The 25,115-nt window shown below is 33.4% G+C and overlaps 1 protein-coding gene across 8 annotated transcripts in view; it reads right to left on the reverse strand.

Moving 5' to 3' along the window:
- Window positions 1–25,115, reverse strand: part of LOC131929107 (CAP-Gly domain-containing linker protein 1) — a 46,997-nt gene that overhangs the window by 12,657 nt on the left and 9,225 nt on the right. For 2 of the 8 annotated variants that reach the window (XM_059285306.1, XM_059285304.1), the window contains exons 2-20: window positions 18,935–19,215; window positions 18,044–18,130; window positions 15,457–15,656; window positions 14,900–15,094; window positions 14,540–14,695; window positions 14,238–14,368; window positions 13,773–14,004; window positions 12,597–12,626; window positions 10,222–10,284; window positions 9,352–9,450; window positions 9,122–9,267; window positions 8,793–8,850; window positions 8,529–8,639; window positions 8,263–8,415; window positions 7,792–7,908; window positions 5,144–5,201; window positions 4,849–4,932; window positions 4,529–4,596; window positions 2,374–2,462 (exon numbers count right to left, since the gene is read on the reverse strand). In XM_059285306.1, the coding sequence (XP_059141289.1) occupies window positions 2,374–2,462; window positions 4,529–4,596; window positions 4,849–4,932; window positions 5,144–5,201; window positions 7,792–7,908; window positions 8,263–8,415; window positions 8,529–8,639; window positions 8,793–8,850; window positions 9,122–9,267; window positions 9,352–9,450; window positions 10,222–10,284; window positions 12,597–12,626; window positions 13,773–14,004; window positions 14,238–14,368; window positions 14,540–14,695; window positions 14,900–15,094; window positions 15,457–15,656; window positions 18,044–18,130; window positions 18,935–19,076 (2,219 nt within the window). In that variant the 5' untranslated portion in view covers window positions 19,077–19,215. Of the gene's footprint in view, window positions 1–2,373; window positions 2,463–4,528; window positions 4,597–4,848; window positions 4,933–5,143; window positions 5,202–7,791; window positions 7,909–8,262; window positions 8,416–8,528; window positions 8,640–8,792; window positions 8,851–9,121; window positions 9,268–9,351; window positions 9,451–10,221; window positions 10,285–12,596; window positions 12,627–12,756; window positions 12,775–13,772; window positions 14,005–14,237; window positions 14,369–14,539; window positions 14,696–14,899; window positions 15,095–15,456; window positions 15,657–18,043; window positions 18,131–18,934; window positions 19,216–19,467; window positions 19,489–25,115 lie in introns of those variants that run through there. The other 6 variants (XM_059285305.1, XM_059285307.1, XM_059285310.1 and 3 more) reach the window with 6 other exon arrangements.

Raw genomic sequence — 25,115 nt, forward strand, 5'->3', positions numbered from 1 at the left:
ATTTAGTCAGTGTGCAACTAAGATCAATCTCTGGTGCAGAATGAGAGTACACACAAGAACCAAGGCACCTGTCTGACAATTCTGGTCAGTTACACCTGTTTGGTACCAATCGCTTAGTTGGTTGCATTTATAAAAGAGTTGAAGACTAGTGGTCCATCATACAAGCATTATACCAAAATTGGTACAAGTGGTCCACTATACCAGCATCTCAAGTGGTCAGTCTTCAAAGTGTTAATACATCTGGTCAGTCAAACTACAGTTGTACTAGAACTCTGACATGCCAGAAAGCCACTCTGCAAATCTAAGACATAAACTATTGCCTCACACAATTAAAATGTCTAAAATAAGTCACAAGGCAGATTGAGTTGAGCATACATATGTATGGCCAATCTGTTCACACAGTCCTATAGCAGTTAATTCAAATCTTCATTCAAAGGAAATAGAACCCCGCATGAAGTTAGAGAGAAAAATTTGCTCTCCACACTTGTGTGATTAGCCAACTGTAACACTGGTCAGTAAACTTGCTCAAACAAAGCCCCTCACAAAAGGTTCACACTTTTCAACATGCCTGTTAGTTTTTTTATTAGCCAAGTTTTAAAATCATGCTGTGTGCTTTGTCAAATAATTTAATATTTAGCAATTGTATGTTCATTCGTTTACATACCATGCTAATAGTGTACTCATATAAATAAATTTTCACTATATACAGGGTGGTGTTGTTATATGCAGGTTGTGTGAAATATGGCAATACAGTTGCCATGGTAATGATCAATATTATAACATGCATATCTTGCTGCCAGATAAGATAAACAGGTTGCCAGTATGCACTGGTAAAAAAAACAAAAGATAATTTTCATCAAAAAGTAAATAAGGAGAGAACATGGTATACATAAGAAGCATCTATTTGGGGCTTAGATTTTCATCCATTAGTTGAACATCTCTCTAAAGTGCTTGTTGGGACTAAAAATTTTAAAACTATGCATACATTGGGCTAGAAACATCATCTTACTAATTTAAAGATAATTATATGGGGAAGAATACAGAGTATACGTAATGCTTCTATATTACCCTCTTGGCTATTGTAATTTTCTTCTGTTTACCTGAGGTTTGAACACAGAGTAACCCGTATTAAGACAGAAAAAATTATATTATTGTTAGTACCCATCACATGGTGTAGAGAATTTTTTAACACAGAAGAACCCGTATTAAGACAGAGAATTAAGACAGAGACAATCAAACAAAGATATCATTTTGAGTTTTCACCAGTATGTGTTGTGGTGAAAGACCATTATGACAGACAACTTTAGTGTTCACCATGTTAGTTACAACATAAGTTAGAAAATTAAAGACATAGTTAATATATACAAAGGTTATAGTTTTACAATTTTTTAAAATAATTTATTTTTAAATAGATAAAACATTGAAAAGGGATAGAGAAGTATTTTTAACCATAAAAAATATCTTACTTCATAAATTAAAATTGTGCATGCACAGAAAGACATTGTACGAATTATACATGGGAAATGTCTTTCCCTTAAAAATGCATGAAACTGTACATAAGTATTAAAAGTGAAGCAATAAAGAAATTTGATGAAACTTGCATCTGGCTGTTACCTGAAATCTCCATACCAAAATGTTTTTAGTGTAAGAGATCCAGTTAGTTGGTGGTTACTCATGCAAGTACACAGAGATACATGTCTACAAGCTAAGCATCAAGTGAGTACAGGTAACTAGGGGAGACTACTAGCCATAACCCTCAAACTTAAAACCAATGTGAATAAAACATTGAGTAGATTTTAGTTGGAGGATTATGTAGAAAAAAAAACAAAACAATGTGACTGTTGAGTGATGAAACCAATCAGTTAACTAACATGGACCAAGCTATTTGTAAACAGAGGACTTTGGATGGCAAACACTTAAAATTTAAAAAAAAAAACATCCAATATGAACCAGCATCATGCCAAATTAAAATACACAACAATTTTCAAAATAAAACCAAAATCTGTTTTTAATGTCTCTAATTTATTTAGCTATTTATCCTGAATTAGATTACGTGACTGAATGTTTAAAACTTTACTAATTGATATTTCTGTGTGTTAATGTTTCATCAACTGAGAGGTTTCACCACTGCAAACACTACAGGATAATAGGGTACTGCAGATAGAAGGGGATGTTAACTCTTTGATTGCTAGGATCATACACAAAGACCTAAATTTACCACTGAAAACTAGACTTACTTCATAAAAGAATGTTTTTAGTTAGTAGTATATGTGTCCAACTTAAATGTTAGAAAAAAATAATTTGAGTCAAGCTTTCCTAGTGTATGATGCCACAGAATCAAAGAGTGGAGAGGATTAGTGGCTGCCAACTAACCTATTCTTTTCCATCAGCTGATCATTCATTGACGCCAGCTGACTTGAACTGTCACCTGAATTTTTCATCAGTTCCGACAACTGCTTCTCCTGTTAGCATCAAAATGACCACAATCATGACGACAATGAATATGAAATTGGGTACAATGGAGATGGAAAAAGTGTTCGTCACACTCAGTGTGACAGCCAGTTATGCTTTCTGGACATCAGAAAGAGGCTAGAAAGGAATTCTGGGAAAACATCTTGGTGTTCACTGGGATCCAATACATAATCCAGTAACATCAAAATCTGTCTGTGCTGTGATAGCACCTTATAAGGCATTTTAACAGCTATATTAATACACTAGGTGAAACTACTGCAGTTAATTTTATTATAGATAAACATTGTCACTTTTCTATGAAAAATAAGCCTGACTATTGTTTCTTAAATTATATCATATGTGAATGATAAATTTTCTATATGATGAATTATGAGTTTTTTTTAAAAACAGTTATTGTTATTATTTAAAATAAATAAGACTTATGATTGAACTTTACTTTTGTTGAAACTTATTAGATCTAAAGTAACAGAGAAAATGTAAATTAAAAAAAAAACATATACACCATCAGATGCAACAAAGAGGTGACAGATTTTAAAAGTGCACTAATTTACCCTGTGGATAACAAAAAAAAAAACAATATGTAGAACTATCTTAATTGGATTTATCTTTAAATTGCAGATTGTTTTTCAAAAAAGTTGCATTTTTTTTTTTAAATGTCAAATATTTGGTCTGGTTCACCTTCAAGATGTATGTGTTATTTACTAGATGTCAGAATACAGACAAATGGGGTAGTGTTTTATGATTGGTCATTAGGGACAGATGGAAATACATCTAAAGCAGTCAGTGGAACAAGCAGCAACAAACAAATGACTGCAGGTCACTAGCAACATGATGGGTTTAGTAGCCAGGGTGGTCCACTCAACAGCAGCTTTAGTCAATCATCAAATGCTGACTCAGCAAAAAAATTTACTACGGTTTATTAAACCATTTTAAGAGATCTCTATACCAAGCATTATAAAAGATTAAAAACACATTTTTAAAATGCTAAACAAGTTACTGTAGAGAATGAACAGGTTCTTGTCAGCTGTGAGTTGATGGACCACACTGAGACCCAAATGAATTAATGCTCCATCATGTGTAATGAGAACAGAGAAGCAACGACTGACTGTCACTAAAGCAATGCAGAGCAACAACTTTAAACTATGATAGTTATTGATGACGATGCTATGATGCATGGAATTCCAAAAAAAAATATATTAACAACTTTCATCATACACTTATTAAATAAAAAATACAACAGAAAAAACAAATTATAAACAATTTGCCCTTTAAAATTATTTGAATAACTTCTTAATTATTTGTTTAAATATAACTAACTTGAATGATATTGTCAGTCTATTAAAGAACTAACAAATTATCATGCTAGATATAAATGATGGTGATCATATTCCAACAATGGAGCTAAAACAGCAGGTACTATCTCCACGTAGACCAGCCCTTTCATTCAATCATCCCTTATGATTTAGTGTATTAATACAACTGATGGCAATACACTGGGGTGATGTGATGATAGCCATTAATCATGATCTGGCTAAGGCAATCTTAGATGTGTTATATGATTGCACACATGATCATGTGAAAAGAATATGATCAGTTGTCTGTCTGTCTATTCTGACTGTTACTTTATAAAAGCACAATCGATTTTTCATTTATAAGTGGAAAATATTTGATAGTTCTACACAAATTGAAAACATGTACATAAATGTGGTTGATTAGTAAATTTTAAGAAAATGATATTACAGTTCTCAACTGGTTACTAAACTACATCAGCTTTTAGTTTTAAAACTAATTTGCTTATTATATAAATAGAACAAGCTAGTATAGACTAGTGAATTTGTTTTTAAAAGTTAAAAAAAAAAAACCCCACAGAGTTGTCTACCTTGGAAAAAGTAAATGATTAAGATTTAAGAAGAGATGTACTAAGATAGAGAGCTGACAGATTGCTGTTAAAAGTAAACAATACATGTAACACAACAGTAAAGGGAATATCCTAATGGACACAGCTGTACTGGTTTAAAGAGATCTGTAGACCAGATAAATTAGAACAGTTTCATACCAGTTTTGACCTGTCTGATGCTAGCTCTTCTGCCTTGGCTTGACTTGCCACAAGCTGCCTTTGAAGGTCTGTAAGAAAAGATGGTTATGGTTTAGTTATATGCTGTGAGTGTATTCAAGAATAGAATCTACAGTTAACAAGAGTGGTAGTATCAAATTGGTAAATATGAGGGTCCCACTTTCAAATGATACAAAATACAGAATTTTTAAATTTTTTTTTTTACACACAAAAAAATCTTATTGATAAAATTACTAAAGAAAAATCTCTTCCAGAAAACTAGTTTGAATAGTTTTAGGTAATTAAACTATGGTTAATGTTACCTGCAGAATTAGAATTAGCATTCCGTAACTCATCCATGACAAGCTTGTGTTCATCTTCTACATGCTTCAATTTATTGCTCAGTTCTAGGGAAAAGAAATAACATGTCAGTAATAGTGTAAAACAGAGTTAAAGTTTATTCATAACAGCTTTATTTACTTTTCTTAGGATGATTCGTGCCTAAGGTAAAAAGATAATACTTAAAAATATTTTAATAGCATCAAAGCTGAAAACAATATCATAGATTAATTTCTGATGCTGAAAATAAAAAAGTGAAGTAAAACTAAATTAACTTGCCTTGAATATATTCTTCTTGTTTTTTCCTCTTGTCATTACTAGTGTGAAGCTCATCTCTCTGCCATAAATAAGATTCATTGTATTTGAATAAATAAGACCCATTTTATTTGAAATAATAAGCAAAACATTTTTTTTTTAAATTTCTTCACTGTGATTTGAAAAATGGAAAAGGGCAAGTAAGGCACAGAAAGCAAGAAGCAAAAACAATAAAGAAAAATTTGTGTTGTTTTTTAATTACTTTTAACACATTATTTTTTAGTATAATTTATATTTATTATTAGTCCAATGGTAAACTATGTATTTTTTTTTGTTTTGTCAATTAAAGCATAACTATACAAAAATACCATTGAGTTCAAATTACTTATTACAAATTGGTTTACACCTGCATTATCCTTACATAATCAATTTAACTTGATCATATCAATTTAACTTGATCATATCAATTTAACTTGATCATATCAATTTAACTTGATCATATCAATTTAACTTGATCAAAGGTTAAGTGTTAATATTTGAATAAGTTACATCTTTTTTATTTTAGCTAGTGAATATATATATCACACCAAAACTGGTACAGAGCTTACATTTTTTTAAAAATTAAAACAAAACCAACTGTTAAGTAGAAAATTTCATAATTTACTGAAAGATCACTTCAATAAAAACAAATCAAAGAATAAAAAATTAGAATCAAGCTTAATTCATAACTTAAAAAGCTAATTTTAAAAAGCATGTGTTGATCCCATTTAACAGTAGCTGACAATTTAAAAATTTTCTCTAAATATTTGTAAATAAAATTTTACTGTGCTAAAATCAGGTTAAAACTTCCTTTCTTAGCTCAGTAGCAGGAAGGGACAGACCACACATTCATATCTTAGAAAATATAAATGTTAACAACAACTGTGAAAAAAGTATTAATGGTAAAGTTTATAGCATGCTAAAGGGTTAATTACTAAAAGGAAACTACAGGTATTCAAAATTTCACTAACCAATTTAGCAAATGAAATAAAGCTGTTCTAATTCTCTAACTTTTGAATGAAACCAAGAGGAAGCAATTTAAGGAAAAAACTTTTTTTTTAAGTTGAATTTTATGTGTGTTAAGTTTTTTCTACTAGTCAAAATATCCTAATTTTGGCTTACTGTAAATAAAGTGATAGTAAAAAGCAGGATGGCATTTTTCAACCTTGTGACAACCCTTTGTAGTGTTTTTTCCTCAATAGTGCAAAGGTGTCATTTTAAAAAAATTAGTTAGAACTACTTAAATGTAACTTTGTTTTTTTTTTTTTTACTAAGTGTGAAATTTCATATAGAATAACAAAAGTTTACTATCTAGCTATTAAACTGTTTTATAACAAAAGAATTAACAAAAATATTGTGTTTATTAATTAACTATCAGAATGAAATTACTAACCATACATAGCTAACAGACCATCTCTATAGTTGTGTGTATCTCAAGGATTTTCAAATTACATTTATGTCCTTTATATAGTTTTTTTTTTAAATATTTAAATGAAAGGATTATATGTAGTTATGTTTCTATACCTAAAATGTAAACAAATTTAGAATTTAAACATAGAAACAGCATGTTTTTAAAGCATCTGTGGCAGCACACATCAGGATACATAAGTTCAATCCTCTTAGTTTTTTTGGTTAGCATCATTATTACTATCTTTATAATAAAACAAATTCACTATTTTTAGCAAAAATTGTATGTTTTAAAAAATATATATATATATATATACAATGCTTACAGCTTTAAAATCGATTAGCTTGTTCAAATAACAATCGTTAATAGCAGGCTATTCACAGAGGTTAGATGTTAGCATGCAGTAAGGAGGGAATTATTAGGATTGCATGCAATAAATTACTGAGGACCTTATGATATGAAATTAGCTAGGGTAATGATGGATAATCTTTTTTGAAAGTTATGAGTAAAAAAATAAATAAAACGTGTGGTCTGACCCTTACCTTACTTGTTTTAAATTATCCAGTTTCATTCACTTCTTTCATTCCTGACAGAGGGCTTGGGGAGTGTGGCAATAAAAGAGCTATCTTTGTGGGAGCAGGGTGGTATTGGAGGGGTGGATACAGTTGACTTTAGTGTTGTTATGTTATGCCTGTTAACACTTGCTGAAGTTGAAATAATGTGTGCGTCTATGTTGATTAGTTTGGGGTTCAAATTTAATTTGTGTTTAGAAATTTGATGTGACAGATAGTGTTGAGGAAAAAAGAGGAGGGGGTGGGGGGAAAAGAAAAAACGAATTATCAGCAGACTGAAATGTTAGTTGTTGAAAGTAGACATTCATCTATAGAGTGCTGCATTAAAATTCTGGCACAAAATGCTTCACAACAAACATCACAAATGTTGGTTCCCCAACACTCATCCCATCAGCTAGGGAGCTTAAGTTAAAATTAGCTCAATTTAACTGCTACATCTAGACTACAACTTGTTAATCTCTCACATATACTGGCTGCAAACACATAGCACAAGCCATAATGCACGTAAGAAAATATTGGCAATTGTAAGCTGATGAAACATTGAAGATAGTACACCATGCTAGTAAAGAAGTCTGAGCAGTTGAATGCTAGATTATCAGGGTGTTAGAAAATGTAAAGAAAATTAAAAAAAAAACAACAAAAAAACAACTCACAACATCGTTAAGCTGTTGAGACATAGATGACATTTCTCGTCTCTGTAGGGCAAGTTGTTCTTCTAGTTCTTTGACTTTATTTGATTTCTCAGCCAACTCAATACTGACCTGACTTGTCTAGAAGCAAGAGAGATAAGGAATAACATTTTTAGCTCAATTTACTATGATGAGCAAAGTTTTAGTTTAATTAAAAAACCGCTTTTAACATTTTATTCTGGTATCAACCATTATAAGGCAGTGACAGAGTGTCAATGTGTAACATGTGGGTTGTATAACTTTTTAGTTCTTTCTAATACAGTTTTAAAGAATACTTCTATAACAAAGATGAGAAATGCTAGGTCTTTAATATCTGAATTTGTGTCAATTTGTTCACAGAACTAGAGAGATTTATTTTAAAATACTAATTCTTTTTGATACGAATTAACTTTTAAAGTTAAAGTAAAACCCTTTTTAAAAACGAGATTTAAGTACCTTGGCACCATCTTCTAAACGAGAGGACTCAAAAGCCTTGACCTTTGCCTCGGTTTGTGTCAGTTTATAGGTCAGCTCCTCAATCTGATCAAGGTAAGAGGTTTGTGCTTCTTCTGCTGCATGTACCGCCTTCAGCTGTTCTTCAAACGATTGCTGTTGATGTAGTGGGGATGTCATTAATTAATAATAATTAACATTAAATTAGGTCTTATTAAATTCATATCACAAACAAGAACATTTTCATAACAAAGAATCCAAAAACCAACCTTTAACTGATGAAGTTCTTTTTCAAAATTGTCTGCCCTATCTTTTTCTTTTTTAAGCTGTCTTTCTAACTCTTTATTTTTCAACTCTATTGCAGGGTCTACTGATTTGGTCTGAAAAATACATTACTACAGTTAAAATTTCTTTACAAGCAAATTTTAATAACAGTATAAATCTGATATTTTCATTTCAATTTTTAAATAGCTTGAAAAGGTATGTACAAAATTAAGTTAAATATCTAAGACCTAAAGGTTGAATTTATTTACCTCCCCTTCATCTTTCAGTGCTTCTTCTTCCAGCTGAAACTGCAGGTCCTCAACTTTTCTAAAGAATTTAAAAATAAGAAACATTTTGTTACTTGTATTTTTTTTAAATGTGTTCATTATTATATAAAAAAAATAATGTAAGTTTGATTGTGTATGTTGATTTTTGTAGAAATCATTAAATAACAAAAAAGTTTCATTTACTAGTGTTTTTGTATAAACTTCCAGCAACCATAATAACATAAATATGACAATTTAATTAGATGAAGTACTTTTTAGAGTTACTTTAATGATAGAATAATTTTATAAATGATTTCTTTTTATAGTGTTACCGTTTTTCCTCTTCCAAAAATGCTAGGAGCTCTTGTTTTTCATTTTCCAGATCTGCGACCATAGTCCTGTATTTGGCAATCTGTTCTTCAGCATCTAAACGGAGCCTGTCTTGTTCTGCCTTTATTGAACTCAACTGGCCTTCAGCCTAAAAAAAAAATAAAAAGACCTGTCACAACACTGTAGTTATGAACTCTATTTCAGCAGCTCCACAGTTGTATCGGTTCCTTACCTCATCAACATGGGCAGCAGCTCGAGCCACCTCTGACCTTTCTAAATCTCTCTCTCGTAACAACTGCTCTATATGCTCCTCTTTTTCTTTCAGTGCTTTCTGAAATAAATAACACAAAATACACAGACAGGGCTTATAAAATTACATACATTCTTCAGGATGAAAACTTTTACTAAACTTATTTACAGTAAACAAATATTAACCAGTGGTTCAATGTTTAAAAGTGTCAAAACATTTTTACTTTCTTGAACATTTTTACCATTCAAGAGTTGGCAGGAAGCAAATAGAGAACAGAAATTAGCTTAGAGCGACCAAGCTAATATGAAAAGCTGTTTAGCTACAAGGCAATGAACATTTTTTTTTCAAATTCACCTTATTAAATGCATGGTTTTTGTTGTAAAAAGCATTTCTACTTACATTACACAATATATGTAAAATAAAAATTATATACAGATTCTTTTTGTTAATGTTAAAATTAGCTAGTTATAAAATGTTAAGGAGTATCTGAATAATGATTTCTATAAGATTAAAAGCTAGTCAATTCTAAAGTTAAATATTTGTTTAAAGCAAAAGTAAATATTACTAAGATAATAGCTAAATTACAATATACTATGATAAAAAAGCACGGACCCTAAACAAAATAAAAGAAAACTTGTATGAACTGCCAAATGTTTTTTTTATTTTGACCTTCTTGGAATAATAACTAAACATTAAAAATATTTAGAACATTTTGAGTGATACTCAATCTTATAGTATGAAACAAGTTTCAGAGTTTTCTTGAAAACCTCTTCAATAGCTTATTTTACTTCCATAGAACTTTCCTTACCAATTTGTCAGAATTTTCCAACCATTACAAGTTACATAACTTACCTGAAGCGCAGCAGTTGTGGCTGACAAATTAAGAGTACTAGGTCTTTGTCCAGTTTTTGATGCCTGCGCAGTAATGGGGATCAGTGTTAATGAAACCAATGTTAGGCTCCTAAAACTACTAGAATATTTATAGTACAGTGTATAAAGAGAAGTTGATCTTCACTGAATGGTTTCTAAAAACCCTCTGAACCCTAAGTTTCTCATGACTAACTTGCCCAGAGTTGTAATAATTATGAATGATATGCTGCTAATTTTCAATAATATAATTTGAAAACGTGAATCTGCTGTCTACTCATTTTCGCAGTCAGGGTTCAAAAGGTAAAAACAGAAGAAAAAATGTGATTCCAACTGTTACTAGATATATTACTAAAGTCTATTTTGAATCCGAGCTCAAAACTGGTAGGTAAACTTTTTTAACAAACCAAGAATGCAATACTCTATCAACTGTAACTAACTGATGGGTTAAAGACTGAACAAGAAAAGAAAACAACAAATAGTGCCTAGAAAAATTGTATAGATATAAAGAATATAGTGAGTATGCCAAGAGCACACAATCCTATGTTGGAGGTTGACCAATAATTAGTTTATTTTACACAGATTGGCCTCTTCATCAAAATTCTGACAAGAACTTAGCCATTAAAAACTAATACAACTGAACACAAAGCTTCTAAACATACTCTTCAAGATACACTTGTACTTGTTAAAAACAAACAGATTATATTTGTTCTGTGATTCAATTTTTTATGAATTAATTTTGCACCCATTCAACATAAGTGATGCTACAGACTGATGTAAAATAAGATATCATATTCCAAAAAATTTAGTTAAGTCTAGAAAAGTATAAAAAAAAATTGGATATAGCTTTACTCTAGTAAAAGCCCATTAAGAAATATTTTTATAACCATCTCTAACAACAGTGGATTTTAAATGATTTCTTCTGTTTCATTGGTTCATGTTACTTTCTAAATCTAGTGTATAAATGTTTTTTTTTTCAAAACAAGTGATTTACTGATGTTAGTGAGCTCTGATTTTATATCATACTAACATTTTTAATAAAATTAGTTACAGAATAAAGCAAAGAAATTTAATTAGTTACAGATTTAGATATAATTTACTAAAATGTTTAATTATTAAAGTAGACAGTAAGTTAAAGTGATTTTGTAATAATGAAATGATTAGATTCATTAAGGTGCGTTTATTATGCAGTGCAGTCTATGTAAAGTATACAACATCTACCCCCTCAGTCAGAACTGATTAACAATTCAGTCAAGTGTGGCTTATATATCTCCTGCACAATTTTTGCTTTATTTGTTTATGATTATTTCAATTTTCAGTCAATAAACTGTACACAAATTATTTGTCATCTTTTTTAAAATAAAATTTGACTTAGATATTATCAAAATTTAATTTCGTAATTTAATTTTTAAAATATAGAACTAAAACTGATATGCCAAATTTATTTTTACAGGTACAAAACAAAAAATATTGAATTTAGATATATTTAAACAACAATTCTTAGAATCACTCTAAAGTTTTCTGAACTGATTGAGTATATATGTCTTGTATGTGCAAGTGTTTCTCACAAAAGCAAGGCTAACAAGGCTAAAGAAGTGCTTTGGACATTGTAAAGCTTATCACTCTTTTTAAATTTTAAGCATACACAGTAAATTCAATTTTGATTAGGTTAATTCAAACTACAAAATGTTAATAAAGTTAAGTGAAAACAAAATGTGTTTTAAAAAGACCAAAACAAAATATAAAGTAACATCTTGCTGTAGAAAAGTTTTGAAATGAAAAATTGATCCATACGTTAGAATATGAATTTTAAAAAAACTTGATCAAATCAATGGTACATGCAGCATACTCAAGTGGTCATTGCACAAAAAGAGATAGAAAAGATGTCATGAAACACTAATTCTAATAACAGAAGTAGCAATTTAACTATCAACAGAGCTTTATTTTTGTAGTTATCTCTTTTTTCAAAAGACAGACTCTATATCTCCATACTAGTATTATCTTTATAGACTCCATGGTAGAGAATTATCATAGGGATTTCAAAATGATCATAACTGTCAACTTTTGTAAAACTGATGATCCAAATTTAATACACAGAAGAAGATAATTGAACTAAAGCTACTTATTCATATTGACAAATATCTATTTGAGCTCTTTACTTTAGCCTAAGTTCCTATAAAACTCATCAGTTTTTAAGATCTTTAACTCTTATACTACAACTTTTAACAAGTGAATAAAGTACATGCAGTGAGTTAACCTTGTTAATCTTTTTGCTGTGATAACCTGATTATAAACTAGCAATTCTGTGTCAGTGATAATGTGTGATGAGAAAAAAATTCATAAAAAAATAAATCAAATACTTCTTTCTGAAAGATAGCTCTAGGTGTATACTGAAAACAGAATCCATGGAACAACAATGATATAAAATATAAAGAAGGAAGCTCCTCTACAAAGTGGTTGTAGTCTAACATTGAATGTAAAGCAATCGAAATAAACAAATACAAACAAGTTTTAAATCACCCTCAAACTTCCTAGCATCTGACCAGAGGGCAGCATGCAGTTAGAAGAAAAACACAACACTTATCATCAATACAGGTCTCAGATGAAAGGACAACAGAGAAAACACATCAAGTCAATTAGTTGCATGCCTGAAATGATTTCTAACAACTTTTCCCTAACTGTTTATTTAACAATTTAGGTTTAATAAGGGACAGCTTAGAGTCAAAAATATTTTCTATCTTTAACTAGTTTAATTTATGACAGTATAATAATAGCCAAAACAATTAGCCTTTTATCTAACAGAGGAGTGGAATGTGTTTCAAACTCAAAGGCTTTGTTACATGACTATGTAACAGTGTTTTATCTAATTTAATAATTTAAATGGCACAAATGTCTTTAGAACAAGCAATTTGAAACTTTTAAAGTGCCAACAGAACTTGAAATAAAGATACTACGAAGTATTTCTATTTTTAAAACTTTTAAGATGTATGTTATAATAATAGCAACAGCATAATAAAATCATCTTATTTTCAGACCAGACTATTCAAACACAATAGAGCAATTATAACACATGTTGGATTTTTAGAAATACCACATTCAAAACAAGAAATCAATTGAGAGCTGACAGAGCTGGAGAACAAAACAGAGCTATCTTCTGCCTTAGTGTGTGACATGGCTGTACGTATGATTTACTACTTATTCATGACAAATTTACTTGTGTTGTTTAGAGTCTATAAACTTAAGTTGCTGTTTTAGTTTTAAGACATTAACAAATTAACTTTTGATGACAATTATTCTTTCATTATTTTGAATTTACAAACTGGGAGATGCAATAACAGCTTTAAGATACTCTTTAAAGTAAAATGTCCATAATTTTGAAAAGCTATATAAATCATATTTTTAATTTGATAAACTATATTTATTTATTTGTGATGCTTATGGTAGATTAAGAAGAATTTATTTTCAGTCAAGATGAAACAAGTTTAAAAAAAGTAGATAGACAGGAAGGGAAATAATGTGAAAACTGCTGCATGTACCTGGTTGGCCAATGAGGTGACGCCCAACCTTACCCGCGATCTCGATACACTGGATGCGGTGGACGACAATGACGAGACACTTTCTTGACTTCCGCTACGCTCTCGTGAGCTACGCAGACTTGTGGACATAAGGGGGCGAGAGTGTGGAGATGGTGTTGATGTTGCTGACCCAGCACGGGAGATTTTGTGAACTGGTGCGAACAAGCCGTGGAGTGGTTTACAGTCAAAGTACCTGGTGTATAAGTGTGAAATATTAAACATCCGAAAAACAGAAATTTCACAGTAAATATCTACAGTAGATATTAATTAAAATATTATAACTTTTCTTAAGTTGTCAAAAAGTGTAGCTCTGTGGGACAAAGGCTATGGACTTTATAATTTCAAACACTGTTCTCTATTGTTTTATATATTCTATCATGTTAAAACAGTTGTGAGACTGGATACAGGTAAATTTGTCATTCTTACCTTTTGCCTGCAACAGCCCCGTCATTTTTGCCCAATGGTTCGTCTAATTCTACACCAGCCCAAACACCTTTAGCAAAGTCTGTTTCTCCAATGTAACGTAGAATACCAGGCTTTGATCCACTAACAAAAACCTAATAAGATTTATTGAACTTTATTAACACTACACGCATATACATAAATAGTATAAATACAAGTTCACATATATATAGGTACATAGAAGAGCTATATGACATATTTCTGTTACTTTATTCAACTTGTACATAACACAGAGTTCTAAAAGAAACATGAAAATCATTAGTTACCCTATCTCCAACTTTGACCCCTCCAGGCATTGTGCCAGGTAACCTCATGGGCATTGTTCCTCCACTCCCAGTGGGTGTGGTCCCAGCAGATGAGACTTTGTGGAGACTTGAGGAAGATGTGGAGAGGTTCTTGCTGGCACTCATTCCAAGACGTGACTGGAAATCATTCAGATTGTATGTAAACAAACAAGTTATAGAGGATGATTAACAATGCTATCAAAGACAATGCTTAACTATTTAATTCTCAAAGCCGCCAGACTCAACCGCTTAATCTCAATGTGTTTTTTTTATCAAGATTCTATAAATAAATTGCTTTAATAACTATGATGTAACAGTAAGTAGCTGTCAACAAAAACTTACAGACGGCCTAGATGTAGTGGCAGCAGTGCCATTAGTTGTGGGAAGTGACAGTTTGATATCTGGGTTGTTGGGTGTTGAAGACATCTTGGAGTCACTAGAAACACTATCATGGCCCTGTGAAGGGGGTCGTGATGGTGTCTGTTGTGTAAGTGTAAGTTTATTCAGCCTAGAAAATACTCCTCTCTTAGCTTCACACTGGAAAATAGATGTCAGGTTTAATAGAGAACAATAAAACATTAATCAGAAGTTTTTTAAGCAAAAAACTAGAGATTATTATTAAAATTTCAACTTGATAAAAATATTTGGTTGTTTTTTTCCCAATATATTTATTACATATGCCTGAGTGCTGATATATTTACATCAAGATATTTCAAAAGATTTTCATCAAGATAAAAAAAATTTAAAATAATTTCTAATTTTTTTGCTTTTAAATTATGAATTAAATATATCTGCAATCAGGCATGTGTAATAAACATATTGACAAAAAAAAAAAGATAGGGTTAGCATTTACAAGATTTTTTTTTTCCAAATAATGTTCCTAGAGCTGATGTACTTACCATAAAGTACCTCACACCCATCACACTGCCATCATTTTTACCAATGGGCTCATCCAAAACAACACCAGCCCAATCACCAGGAGCAAACTGTGTTTCACCAATGAAGGCAATGATGCCTGGTTTGGTCCCACTAACCCAAATTCTGTCCCCAATCTTGAAGTCATCGGTGTTGCTGCCATCCTCTGATAAGGGTTCAGGACCTAGAAGCAAGCAGGAGAAATGGTGTCAAACATCTTGTAATATTAAAATACCATTGCTCCACAACAATTATAACTTCTAACATGCTAAACAATTGCAAAGGATTAATAGTCAAACCATGCTAAGAATAAGATGCTTTAACGCCTATTTTATACACTGAAACATCTAATGTTTTTATAAAACCTTCGATTCTGGTTACTTGACTGAAGTTCACCAGGATTGTCTAGTCTTTACAGAGTACACACGAGAGGAGCCAAAAATCAATGGGGAAAATTGGCATTTCTCCCAGTGTTTATTCAGTAGTTACAAAAACAAGGTAATTGAGATAGTAGAATCAGATACAAATGCTAGAAAAACTATGTTGCCATACTGGTTATCTGACCATGTATTTTAGTTAGCAAATTAATCAAGTTACTATGACTACAGTTTTTATTTCTGTTGCATTAACTGCACTCCTTTCTATACATGGCTCTGAAATTTATGCAGTTAAAACTCAAACCAAAACATAACATGCAGTAGGATTATAAGAACTATTTCAACTATGTTGAGTTAAAGTGGTGGTAATAGAGATGTGTAGAACATTTATTTTAACACAGAAATTACCTGGCCAAGATGACAACTTAATCCCCCATAAATATTAAGAAAAACACTGTAATCCCACAATATTTCAAACATTGCAACATAGAAAGTGGTTAGTTTTCATGCACTGCCAATGTATAAATAATAGCTATATTTATAGATCAATTCAACAAGTAGAAAATAATTCTGCTCAATCAGATTATAATAAATATGACAAGAAAAAACTTGTAACAATCCAGTACAGTACATACATGCCCTAAGCCCCTAACTAACACCAGATGGGAGACTAGAGAAAAAGGTAAACACAAGGAAGACTATGTAGGTGGCAATTAAAGTAACAAACAAGTTTGGCAGGGTATCAAGGGGTACCACGTGCAGTCAATGCTAGCCTCAGGACAGTGGATGCTTTATATTGGGGAAACAAAGAGATCCAACAAAGAGAATTTAAAAAACAAAAATAAGTTCCAGGTAATCACTGGTGTGTATTTGTTTACTAGTAGTATTCTGGCAGTAATATTAAGCTGTTGTCATACAAACATGACACTACCAATACAAGCTTTAAAAAATTATTCTGTATCAACTCTTACAGTCAGGAAATTTTTAAAAATGAGAAAAATAAATGTTGCTAGGACATGCTAATAGTTTGACATTCATTTCAAAACTTGGCAATAGAGATCTGGAGCTATATTTATGATGTACCTCCCCAGAAGTAGTAAACAATGTCATGTGATCACACTGTAAACATATTTTGTTTAGAAAAGAATTTTTTTTCTCTATTAATAAACATGGTTTTACTTAACCAGTCTAATACTATGTACAAGTCAAACCAGTTCTGGTAGAACAGTATTTGACATTAGAGACCATACCATTGTTAAGGATAATGGGAGAATAGTGTTAAGCCCAACCCAGCTACATTCCTAGCATGAGTGATAACATAGCTGTAGAGCTCCAGCAACAGTGGAGGGGGAGAAAGGTGAGTACATGTGTTGACTGATCTCAAGAGGTCAGATGATAGGTTAGAAAGGTCAACACAGGGTTACCAATACAACAAATAACTTCTCTTTTCTTTACTGAATGAATGAGATGAAGAAAATATGACATCAAAGAACTTGAATAAGAGAAGGAAAAATAAAAAATGCTTAGATTTTTAAAAAAAGCTTATATAAAAAAAAATAAAAGATTATTTACGATATATATTTTAGAAGCTTTAGATTAAAAAACTGAATATTTGCTATTGTTTTTTCTTGTTCCAAAAGACAAAAAACACAGGGCTGAATTTATTTTTCAAAGGTTTAAATAATGATACTATTTTCAACATTATATTTTGACATTTACAATTATTTGCTTTCCATTCATTTTTTTTTTACTGTTCCAATAGAGTTCTTCACATGGCTTTTGAAAGACAATATTCTTTCAATCTGTTCGACATGACCCCATTACCTATTGGACCAGTACCTCTTGTCAAATTGATCAGTTAGTTAATGGGAACTTGTCAATCAGGTCACCCACCTATTGTTTGCATTAAGAAACGTGCTACTGCACATAGCCTAGTCCTTAATCAGCAAGAAATCAGAATGTTTTAACCAGGTTAAAGTTAAAGTATCAAATTTATCTAACACATTTTTATAAACAAATATCATTAGGCAACTAATGTATTAATCTTAAAAGCCTTTTTTAAAACTAGAGTTAATTAATATTGCTCAAATACAATAACAAAATTTTCAACCACAGCTTTGCTGGACATGACAAAAACAGAAGATTCATATATAAAAAGCAAGCAAAATGTTATGTTAGAGGAAAAAATGAATACCTTTGAGAAGAGGAGCAGTTTTCTCAGCATACTGCTCAGCATGGAGAGGTGAAAATCCAACTCCTCTAGCAGATTTAGCAATGGCACCTTATTTATCAGAGACAAAACAAGCATAAAGACATGCAGCAGACAACATCATTACACATGCATCCACGTCTAGCTACCAGTACAACTGCTTACCAGTTGTGATGCGGTTTTTAACTCTTTCTTTATACTAAAAGTTAAACTCTAATTTCTCTTCTTACAAAGTGTAATTTAACCTAAAACCAATAGGCCTACTTTTCCATATTTTTCAAAACTATTTTTGGTCCAAAAATATTTTCATACTGTTTTTTCCCCAATCTTCATAAATGTTCTTGAAAAACATTGGGATATTTTAACAGTTTAATGTCTCAGAAAGTTATTTGCACACATCTGTTCAATACCAAAATGCATTATAAAACTCATTTCTCATTAGTAAAACTAAAGCAAACTCATGCAAAAATCTAAGCCCACAACATTAAAACAAAGTCAATTGTATTTCATACATTTATATTTTGATATAGTATAACAAACATCTAAATTAAAAAACAAAAAAAATAACAGTAACTTGATGTTTTTTGTGTTCTTTTTTCTTGTTTCAAAATAAATCATAGTACTTTTCAATTAAATCTACCTAACACACTAGAGCTCTTAAGTTATACTGGGAATCCTTGAGCTCACACAGAACGCTCACAAGTTATTTTTAGAAATCATATTTGACTCATATGGCAGGAAAGTATTGGTGTTAATGTCCCTGGTAGTGTTTCCTAATTATGAATGAAACTACACATCTGACATAAGTGGCCCTTAACTTATCAACAACATACAGCTGGGAAATCAAGGAAACATTTGACAACAGGATTGACCTACTTTGAGCTTTGAGAGCAGACGTTGGGGCAGCAGTCGGCGGTGGAGCTGTGGAGGCTGGTGCCGGTGTCTTGGGAGCTGGAATCCCCGATGGCCTCCCTATACGTGACGGCGCTTTAATCCCTGTTGGTCTTGGAAGACTCATATCTGTGGCGTGGTTGTCAATGGTTACAGTGTGTTGTGGCTACAACTCAAAGGTTGTAGCTCTCAAGGGTTCACCAGATAATTCTTGTGGTTAGAGTTAGGACTTGAGGAAATTCTTTGCGGTTTTAAAACAGTGACATCTGGGGAAAAAAAAATATCTGTACTGTGAATTGTGTCAATCGTTTACACCTTACCTAAAAAGATGTTTATATGTATAGAGTAGGAACTTATCAATGAGAAATAAGAGCTATGCACTTACTCAAATCTAACACAAGACAACAACAGTACATTAACAAAAATAAACTGAAGTAAAATATGAATCAAACACCCTTTGCTGCAAGTTTAAACAACAAATATTTGTGATGAGTGTTTGGCAAGAATCTTGTATTTACCAACTTATCCTGGAAATAACCATCAGCAGTATAACAAGAAGCAATAAAACATCCCAAAGTGTACAACTTATTGAGTAAATATCTAACATCTGCATTTAGTTAACAAAAGAAAAATCTTCTAACATCTCAGTGTCAAGCAACCAAAGATAGCATTGTCATGAGTCACACAGTTATTTTTATCTCAATAGCAGTCCAATAGAGTGTCCCAAATGTGTCATGTCTATTATTAGACTGGCAGACAATTGAACATCAGCAAATGTGAGTTATGTTTTAAGTGTAACATGAGATTTTTATTAGACATCTGGTCGACATTTATAGGAATGAAATAACGAGGGTCAATGCAAGGAATGGGGGGGGGGGGGGGGGGGGAAGATTTGTTGCAAGTACCAGTTCTAGGTACTAATAACAGATAAACACCAATTAGGCCTAAGTTATTTTACTTAAAACTTAAGAAACAAAGATAGTTTAAGTTACACAGATGTAAGTGAATAAAAAATAAACTGAATTCTAGAAATTAATGTATGCACGTAAAAATAAAAGAATTGGAATCTTTCATTATGCTCCAAGTGTCAGTCCTAAATTCAATAATGTTTAGCTCAACTAACAATACCTTTACATATAAATACAAATGTTATCTATTTAAGCATGCTTATTCATTTGATATGAGTTATATCTGGTAATGTAGCAACATACAGCTAATTTTTTTGTCATAAACTGCTACTAATTGAATTTTTTCATCACTCTACTTACATCCAACAACAATGAATAGACACTACCAGCATGTTACTGATAATAATAAGACACTACCAGCATGTTAATGGTAATAATAAGACATGTTGCAGTTTGTGCAAAAGTGTGTTGCAAGGGTTCAATGGGTCCTAATTTTAACACAATGAGCCAAACACAACATAAAGATCAATTCTGTTCAGCTGGTCAGGTGAAACAGCTGTGGCCCAGCATTCCAGGGACAATCTACGCCTGTATCAATGTGTGCAACAAACACTTCAAGATTGATCAACTGATGATTCAGTCAATAGAACAGAACAGGTCTATCACTGCCTGTTTCCATGTGTTCAACAACACTTCAAGATTGATCAAACTAAAGATTTAGTCAATAGAACAGAACAAGTCTATCACCATCAGAGAGCACCATCAGAGCAGTGGAGTGTAGCATAACCAACTCAAAGTCTATGCAAACTTCATACATAAATCAACTCAATGAATTTATGTTAACCACAGGAATGATATATTGACATATCAAATCATACCCATGCATCATTGCATGAACAAAATTATCAGCATTATACTTCACTATAGCAAATGGTTATTTTGTAGCTTGATTGGTTATTTCAAATATCAATTAATAAATTACGAATAAATGATTATATTGGGGAAAATACCTACAATTTTATTTTTTAAAAAGCTTAGCTTATTACATTTTCTATCAGTATATTATTTGTGTATAAAATACTATGTTATTCTTACCTCCATTATTCTGCTGTGGACAAATGTTCAGTATTTTTTCCCCTGGCACCTCTAATAAAACCTATACTGCAGCCACCCCCCTTCCAGCCAGCCTTTAACCCATTAGCCCTGACATGAACCAAGTCATCCAAAACCTTCAGTTCCCCCACCCCCCTCCAGCTTCTTAGCAATATTTGCATACTAGGTTATACAGGGAGAACTTCACCTGTGCCCACATACTGGTTTCAAGGTAGTAAATCTTGACAGAGGAGCAGGCTGACCTTGGGTGATAATTACAGGGAGGAAATAATGTGAGAGCTGTGTAGGGTTAAGTCAGAGTTAAGTACCTTAAAGGGTGAGGGTGTAGGGCCAGATGGTACAGGGGGGAGAGGAGGGAATGGCTGGCAGTAAGATGTATGCAGAGAAGATTGGACAGCACAATTACACCAGCACTATTGAATTACACCTTTAAACATATTAGTTTAGTGTTGTTTACACTACAATCAACATTCCTATCCTCAAGTTCAATTAATTTTTTTTCCTCTTTTTAAACACCACAGGTCAAACTTCTGAAGTATTTTTTGCACACAAATAATAATATAGTCAGAAAATCCCAGTTAGAGTTAGTTTATGAAAACTGTTCTTCACTATCCAGTTCACTTGGTGAGCACTATAGGCCTACTATAAATAGAAGTTAAACTATACTGCAGACTAGCGTGAAGCAGACAAAGGGGGTATCTTTCCAAGACACAGACGTATGTAAATGAATAGAAACAATACAACGAACCTTGAGATTTTTGTGTTAACCTCAATTTTTATCAAGATAATTCTAGGGTGGGGAGAGCCTCGGCGTTACATTACCCTGGAATTACGAGCGCGCGCCATGCACGTGAGCCCCTGGGAACCGGCTGAGTCAAATATAAATAGATGAGTCTAGAGTTAGAAGGATTGAAAGAAGAAGAAAAAAAACAGATGAGCAAGAAGACAGTGCATGACATATATCCTACGTTATTAGCTCCGTGATAAATAGAGCGGGCGGTGAACGCGTTGACGGCTAAGCCTGAAGTAACGTAGCTCTAATAGTACCGACGGCGGGGGGAATAGGGCGAGACAAAGGCCTCTCTCTGACCGTGGTGAATGATGGCGGGCTACAGGTTTATCGACCACCGGCCAGTCGTGACCAGTGAGAGTTACGTCACACCCCTGCCCACAGCTAGATGCCAGATTAGGCCGACCGAGCTTAAATTAGCAACGGCACAAAAACCATATGCACGCACAAACACGGACATACATTTGCATACAGTCGCCTAAACAAGACCATAGGGTACGCTCATTAAATCGAGACCACACAACTACTTCATCTTTCAAACAGTGGGCTTTGTTTTCATTTTGCCATTGATACAAAGACGAGCTAAATGAAACAAAACAACAACACACACACAAAACAGCCCAGTGGTTAACGAATCAATTTTAAACGGTGCCCTGTCAAAACGGCCCGGGACAAATCGGCCCCGTCAAAACGGCCCCGTTAATACGACCCCGTCAAATCGACTCCCGACAAACCGACCCCGTCAAAATAGCCCCGTCAAAAGGGCCCCGACTTATTGGCTCCCGTCAAATGGTCTCCCGTCATATTGACTTGCGACATATAGGCTCCCGACAAATGGGCTCCCGATATTTAGGCTCCCGACAAATGGACTCCCGACATATTAACCCCTGACAAATAGGCTCAGGACATATTGGCTCCCGACAAAGCGGCTCCCGACATATTGGCTCCCGACATAAGGGCTCAAGACAAATGGGCTCCCGGCAAATGGGCTCACGACATTTTGGCTACCGACAAATGGGCTCCCGACATATTGGCTCCCGGCAATTGGGCTCCCGACATATTGGCTTTTGACAAAATGAATCCCGACATATTGGCTCCAGAAAAATGAATATGACCACTATTGGCATAAAAGTAACCATTGTGTCCTACCTCCAATACCACCATAACCTCTTTTTAATGCCCGAATGAAATTATTTTTTCATGAACCAACATTAATTCACAAACAAATCGAGCCCTTAACAACTAAATTCCACCATTTCTAAAGTTTTGATAATGTTTAATTTACACGTAAAAGATATGTTGCTTAAAAGCGAGCACAGAAGTGTAAATGTATGATATAAATGATGTTAACATGATAACAGCATTTTGTTTTGATAAACTACAAACACAGTGGCGTAGCGAGGTCGGGTGTCACCCGGTGCGGCACTTAATGGTGTCACCCCCCCCCCCCCCCCCCAGAGGCGTTGCGACCCTTCCCGGGGACAAACTTTCAAGTTTTCGATTTGCACCCCTCCTCCCAAACTTTCGATTTGCACCCCCACCCCCTCAACTTTTTCTCTATATATTTTGCTATTTTTTTGCCTTTGTGTCACCCCCCTAAATGGTGTCACCCGGTGCGGTCCGCACCCCCCGCCCCCCCCCCCCCCTCGCTACGCCCCTGTACAAGCATATTGCAGTTAGGAAGGTACAGCGTGGACCCTTCTCCCCACACAATGAGTTGGAACAGCCTATAACCGACTCAGTTATGGATGTCATAGATAGATGACCCTTAAATTAAAACTATATTTTATAATAGATAAACTAATATAAAAATAAGGCCTGTATTACATAAGAGTGTTGGATAAGCTAACTCTAAAGAATATTGATGAAGGGGTCCCACTGGCAGATGTCATATTCAATGAGACCGCTTTGCCGGGAGACTCTACAGAAACGGTATTGTCAGTGCAGTGGCGTAGCTAGGATTTTTGGGCCCCTATGCAAAAATTATCAGTGGGCCCCTTTGTCAGCCGTTAGGCCAGTGGCGTCGCTAGGTCGGGTCTCACCCGGTGCGGCACTTCGTATTGTCACCCCCTCCCAGGAAACAAAGCATATATATATATATATATATATATATATATATATATATATATATATATATATATATATATATATATATATATATATATATATATATATATATATATATATATATATATATATATATATATATATATATGTGTGTGTGTGTGTGTCGGCCTAGGGTTATATATGCCACATACTGGTACAAGTACGTGTTTAAGCTTTAATCACTGCTGACTTAATAGTAACGATGTTTATCTACAGTCTGTTTATAATACAGTTGGATGTAGCATTGTTTTCTTTATAGTTTACGTTTACGTCGTGGTGTCACATCCCCCCCCCCCCCCTCTTGATATAATTTTCGATTTGTACTTAGAAGACTATTTAACTTTAACTAATGGATCTGGAAAATGGCATTTCATTCTATAAATTTTACAATTTTTTGCCTTTGGTGTCACCCCCCCCCCCTAAATGGTGTCACCCGTTGCGGTCCGCACCCCCCGCCTTGCCTTCGCTACGCCTCTGCGTTAGGCTACAGAGGAGTTAAACGAAGAGATCAACTTCTACTTACGATGGATATTTTTTAATATATAAATATTCTGAAGGCAACATTTTGTATTTTATATGTCCTGATTTTGTATTTATACTATATTATTATGCTTGCCTACTACTGTTAAAAAGTTTATTTATAGGCTGATTCTCTCAATGTCTTGCACGACAAAGTGATATAGCCTGTAGTGTTATTATAACGATTGGGCTCTGTTTGACCCACAAACACTGAATCCCACTGCCGAAACGGTGGGGGGGGGGGGCTTTTTGGAACTTTTAACCTTTTTCTTTTTTAAAATTATTTATATGTAACAAATATTAAAATTCCATGGTAAAAGTTTTAACTTTTTATGAGGGAAAAGGGCCCCTATGTGCCTTGGGCCCCCATGCCTTGCTTACGCAAGCTTTACGGTAGCTACGCCACTGTGTCAGTGGTCCTTTTGTCTGGAGCCAAATTGACAGGAGCCTTTTTGTCGGGAGCCAAAATGACGCTAGCCTATTTGTCGGGAGTCGTAATGACGGGGGCCGTTTTGTGGAGAAACTAAATGGCGGGAGCCTATTTGTCGGGAGTCGTAATGACGGGGGCCGTTTTGTGGAAAAAACTAAATGACGGGAGACTATATGTCGGGAGCCAAAATGGCGGGAGCCTATTCGTCAGGAGCCTTATTGACTGGAGCCCTTTTGTCGGGAGCCTATATAACGGGAGCCTATTTGTCGGTAGCCTAAATGACGGGAGCCTATTTGTCGG

The sequence above is a fragment of the Physella acuta genome, unplaced genomic scaffold (genome assembly GCF_028476545.2).
Source record: "Physella acuta isolate Inbredline_101_S28 unplaced genomic scaffold, ASM2847654v3 ptg001599l, whole genome shotgun sequence".
Classification (NCBI taxonomy): domain Eukaryota; kingdom Metazoa; phylum Mollusca; class Gastropoda; family Physidae; genus Physella; species Physella acuta.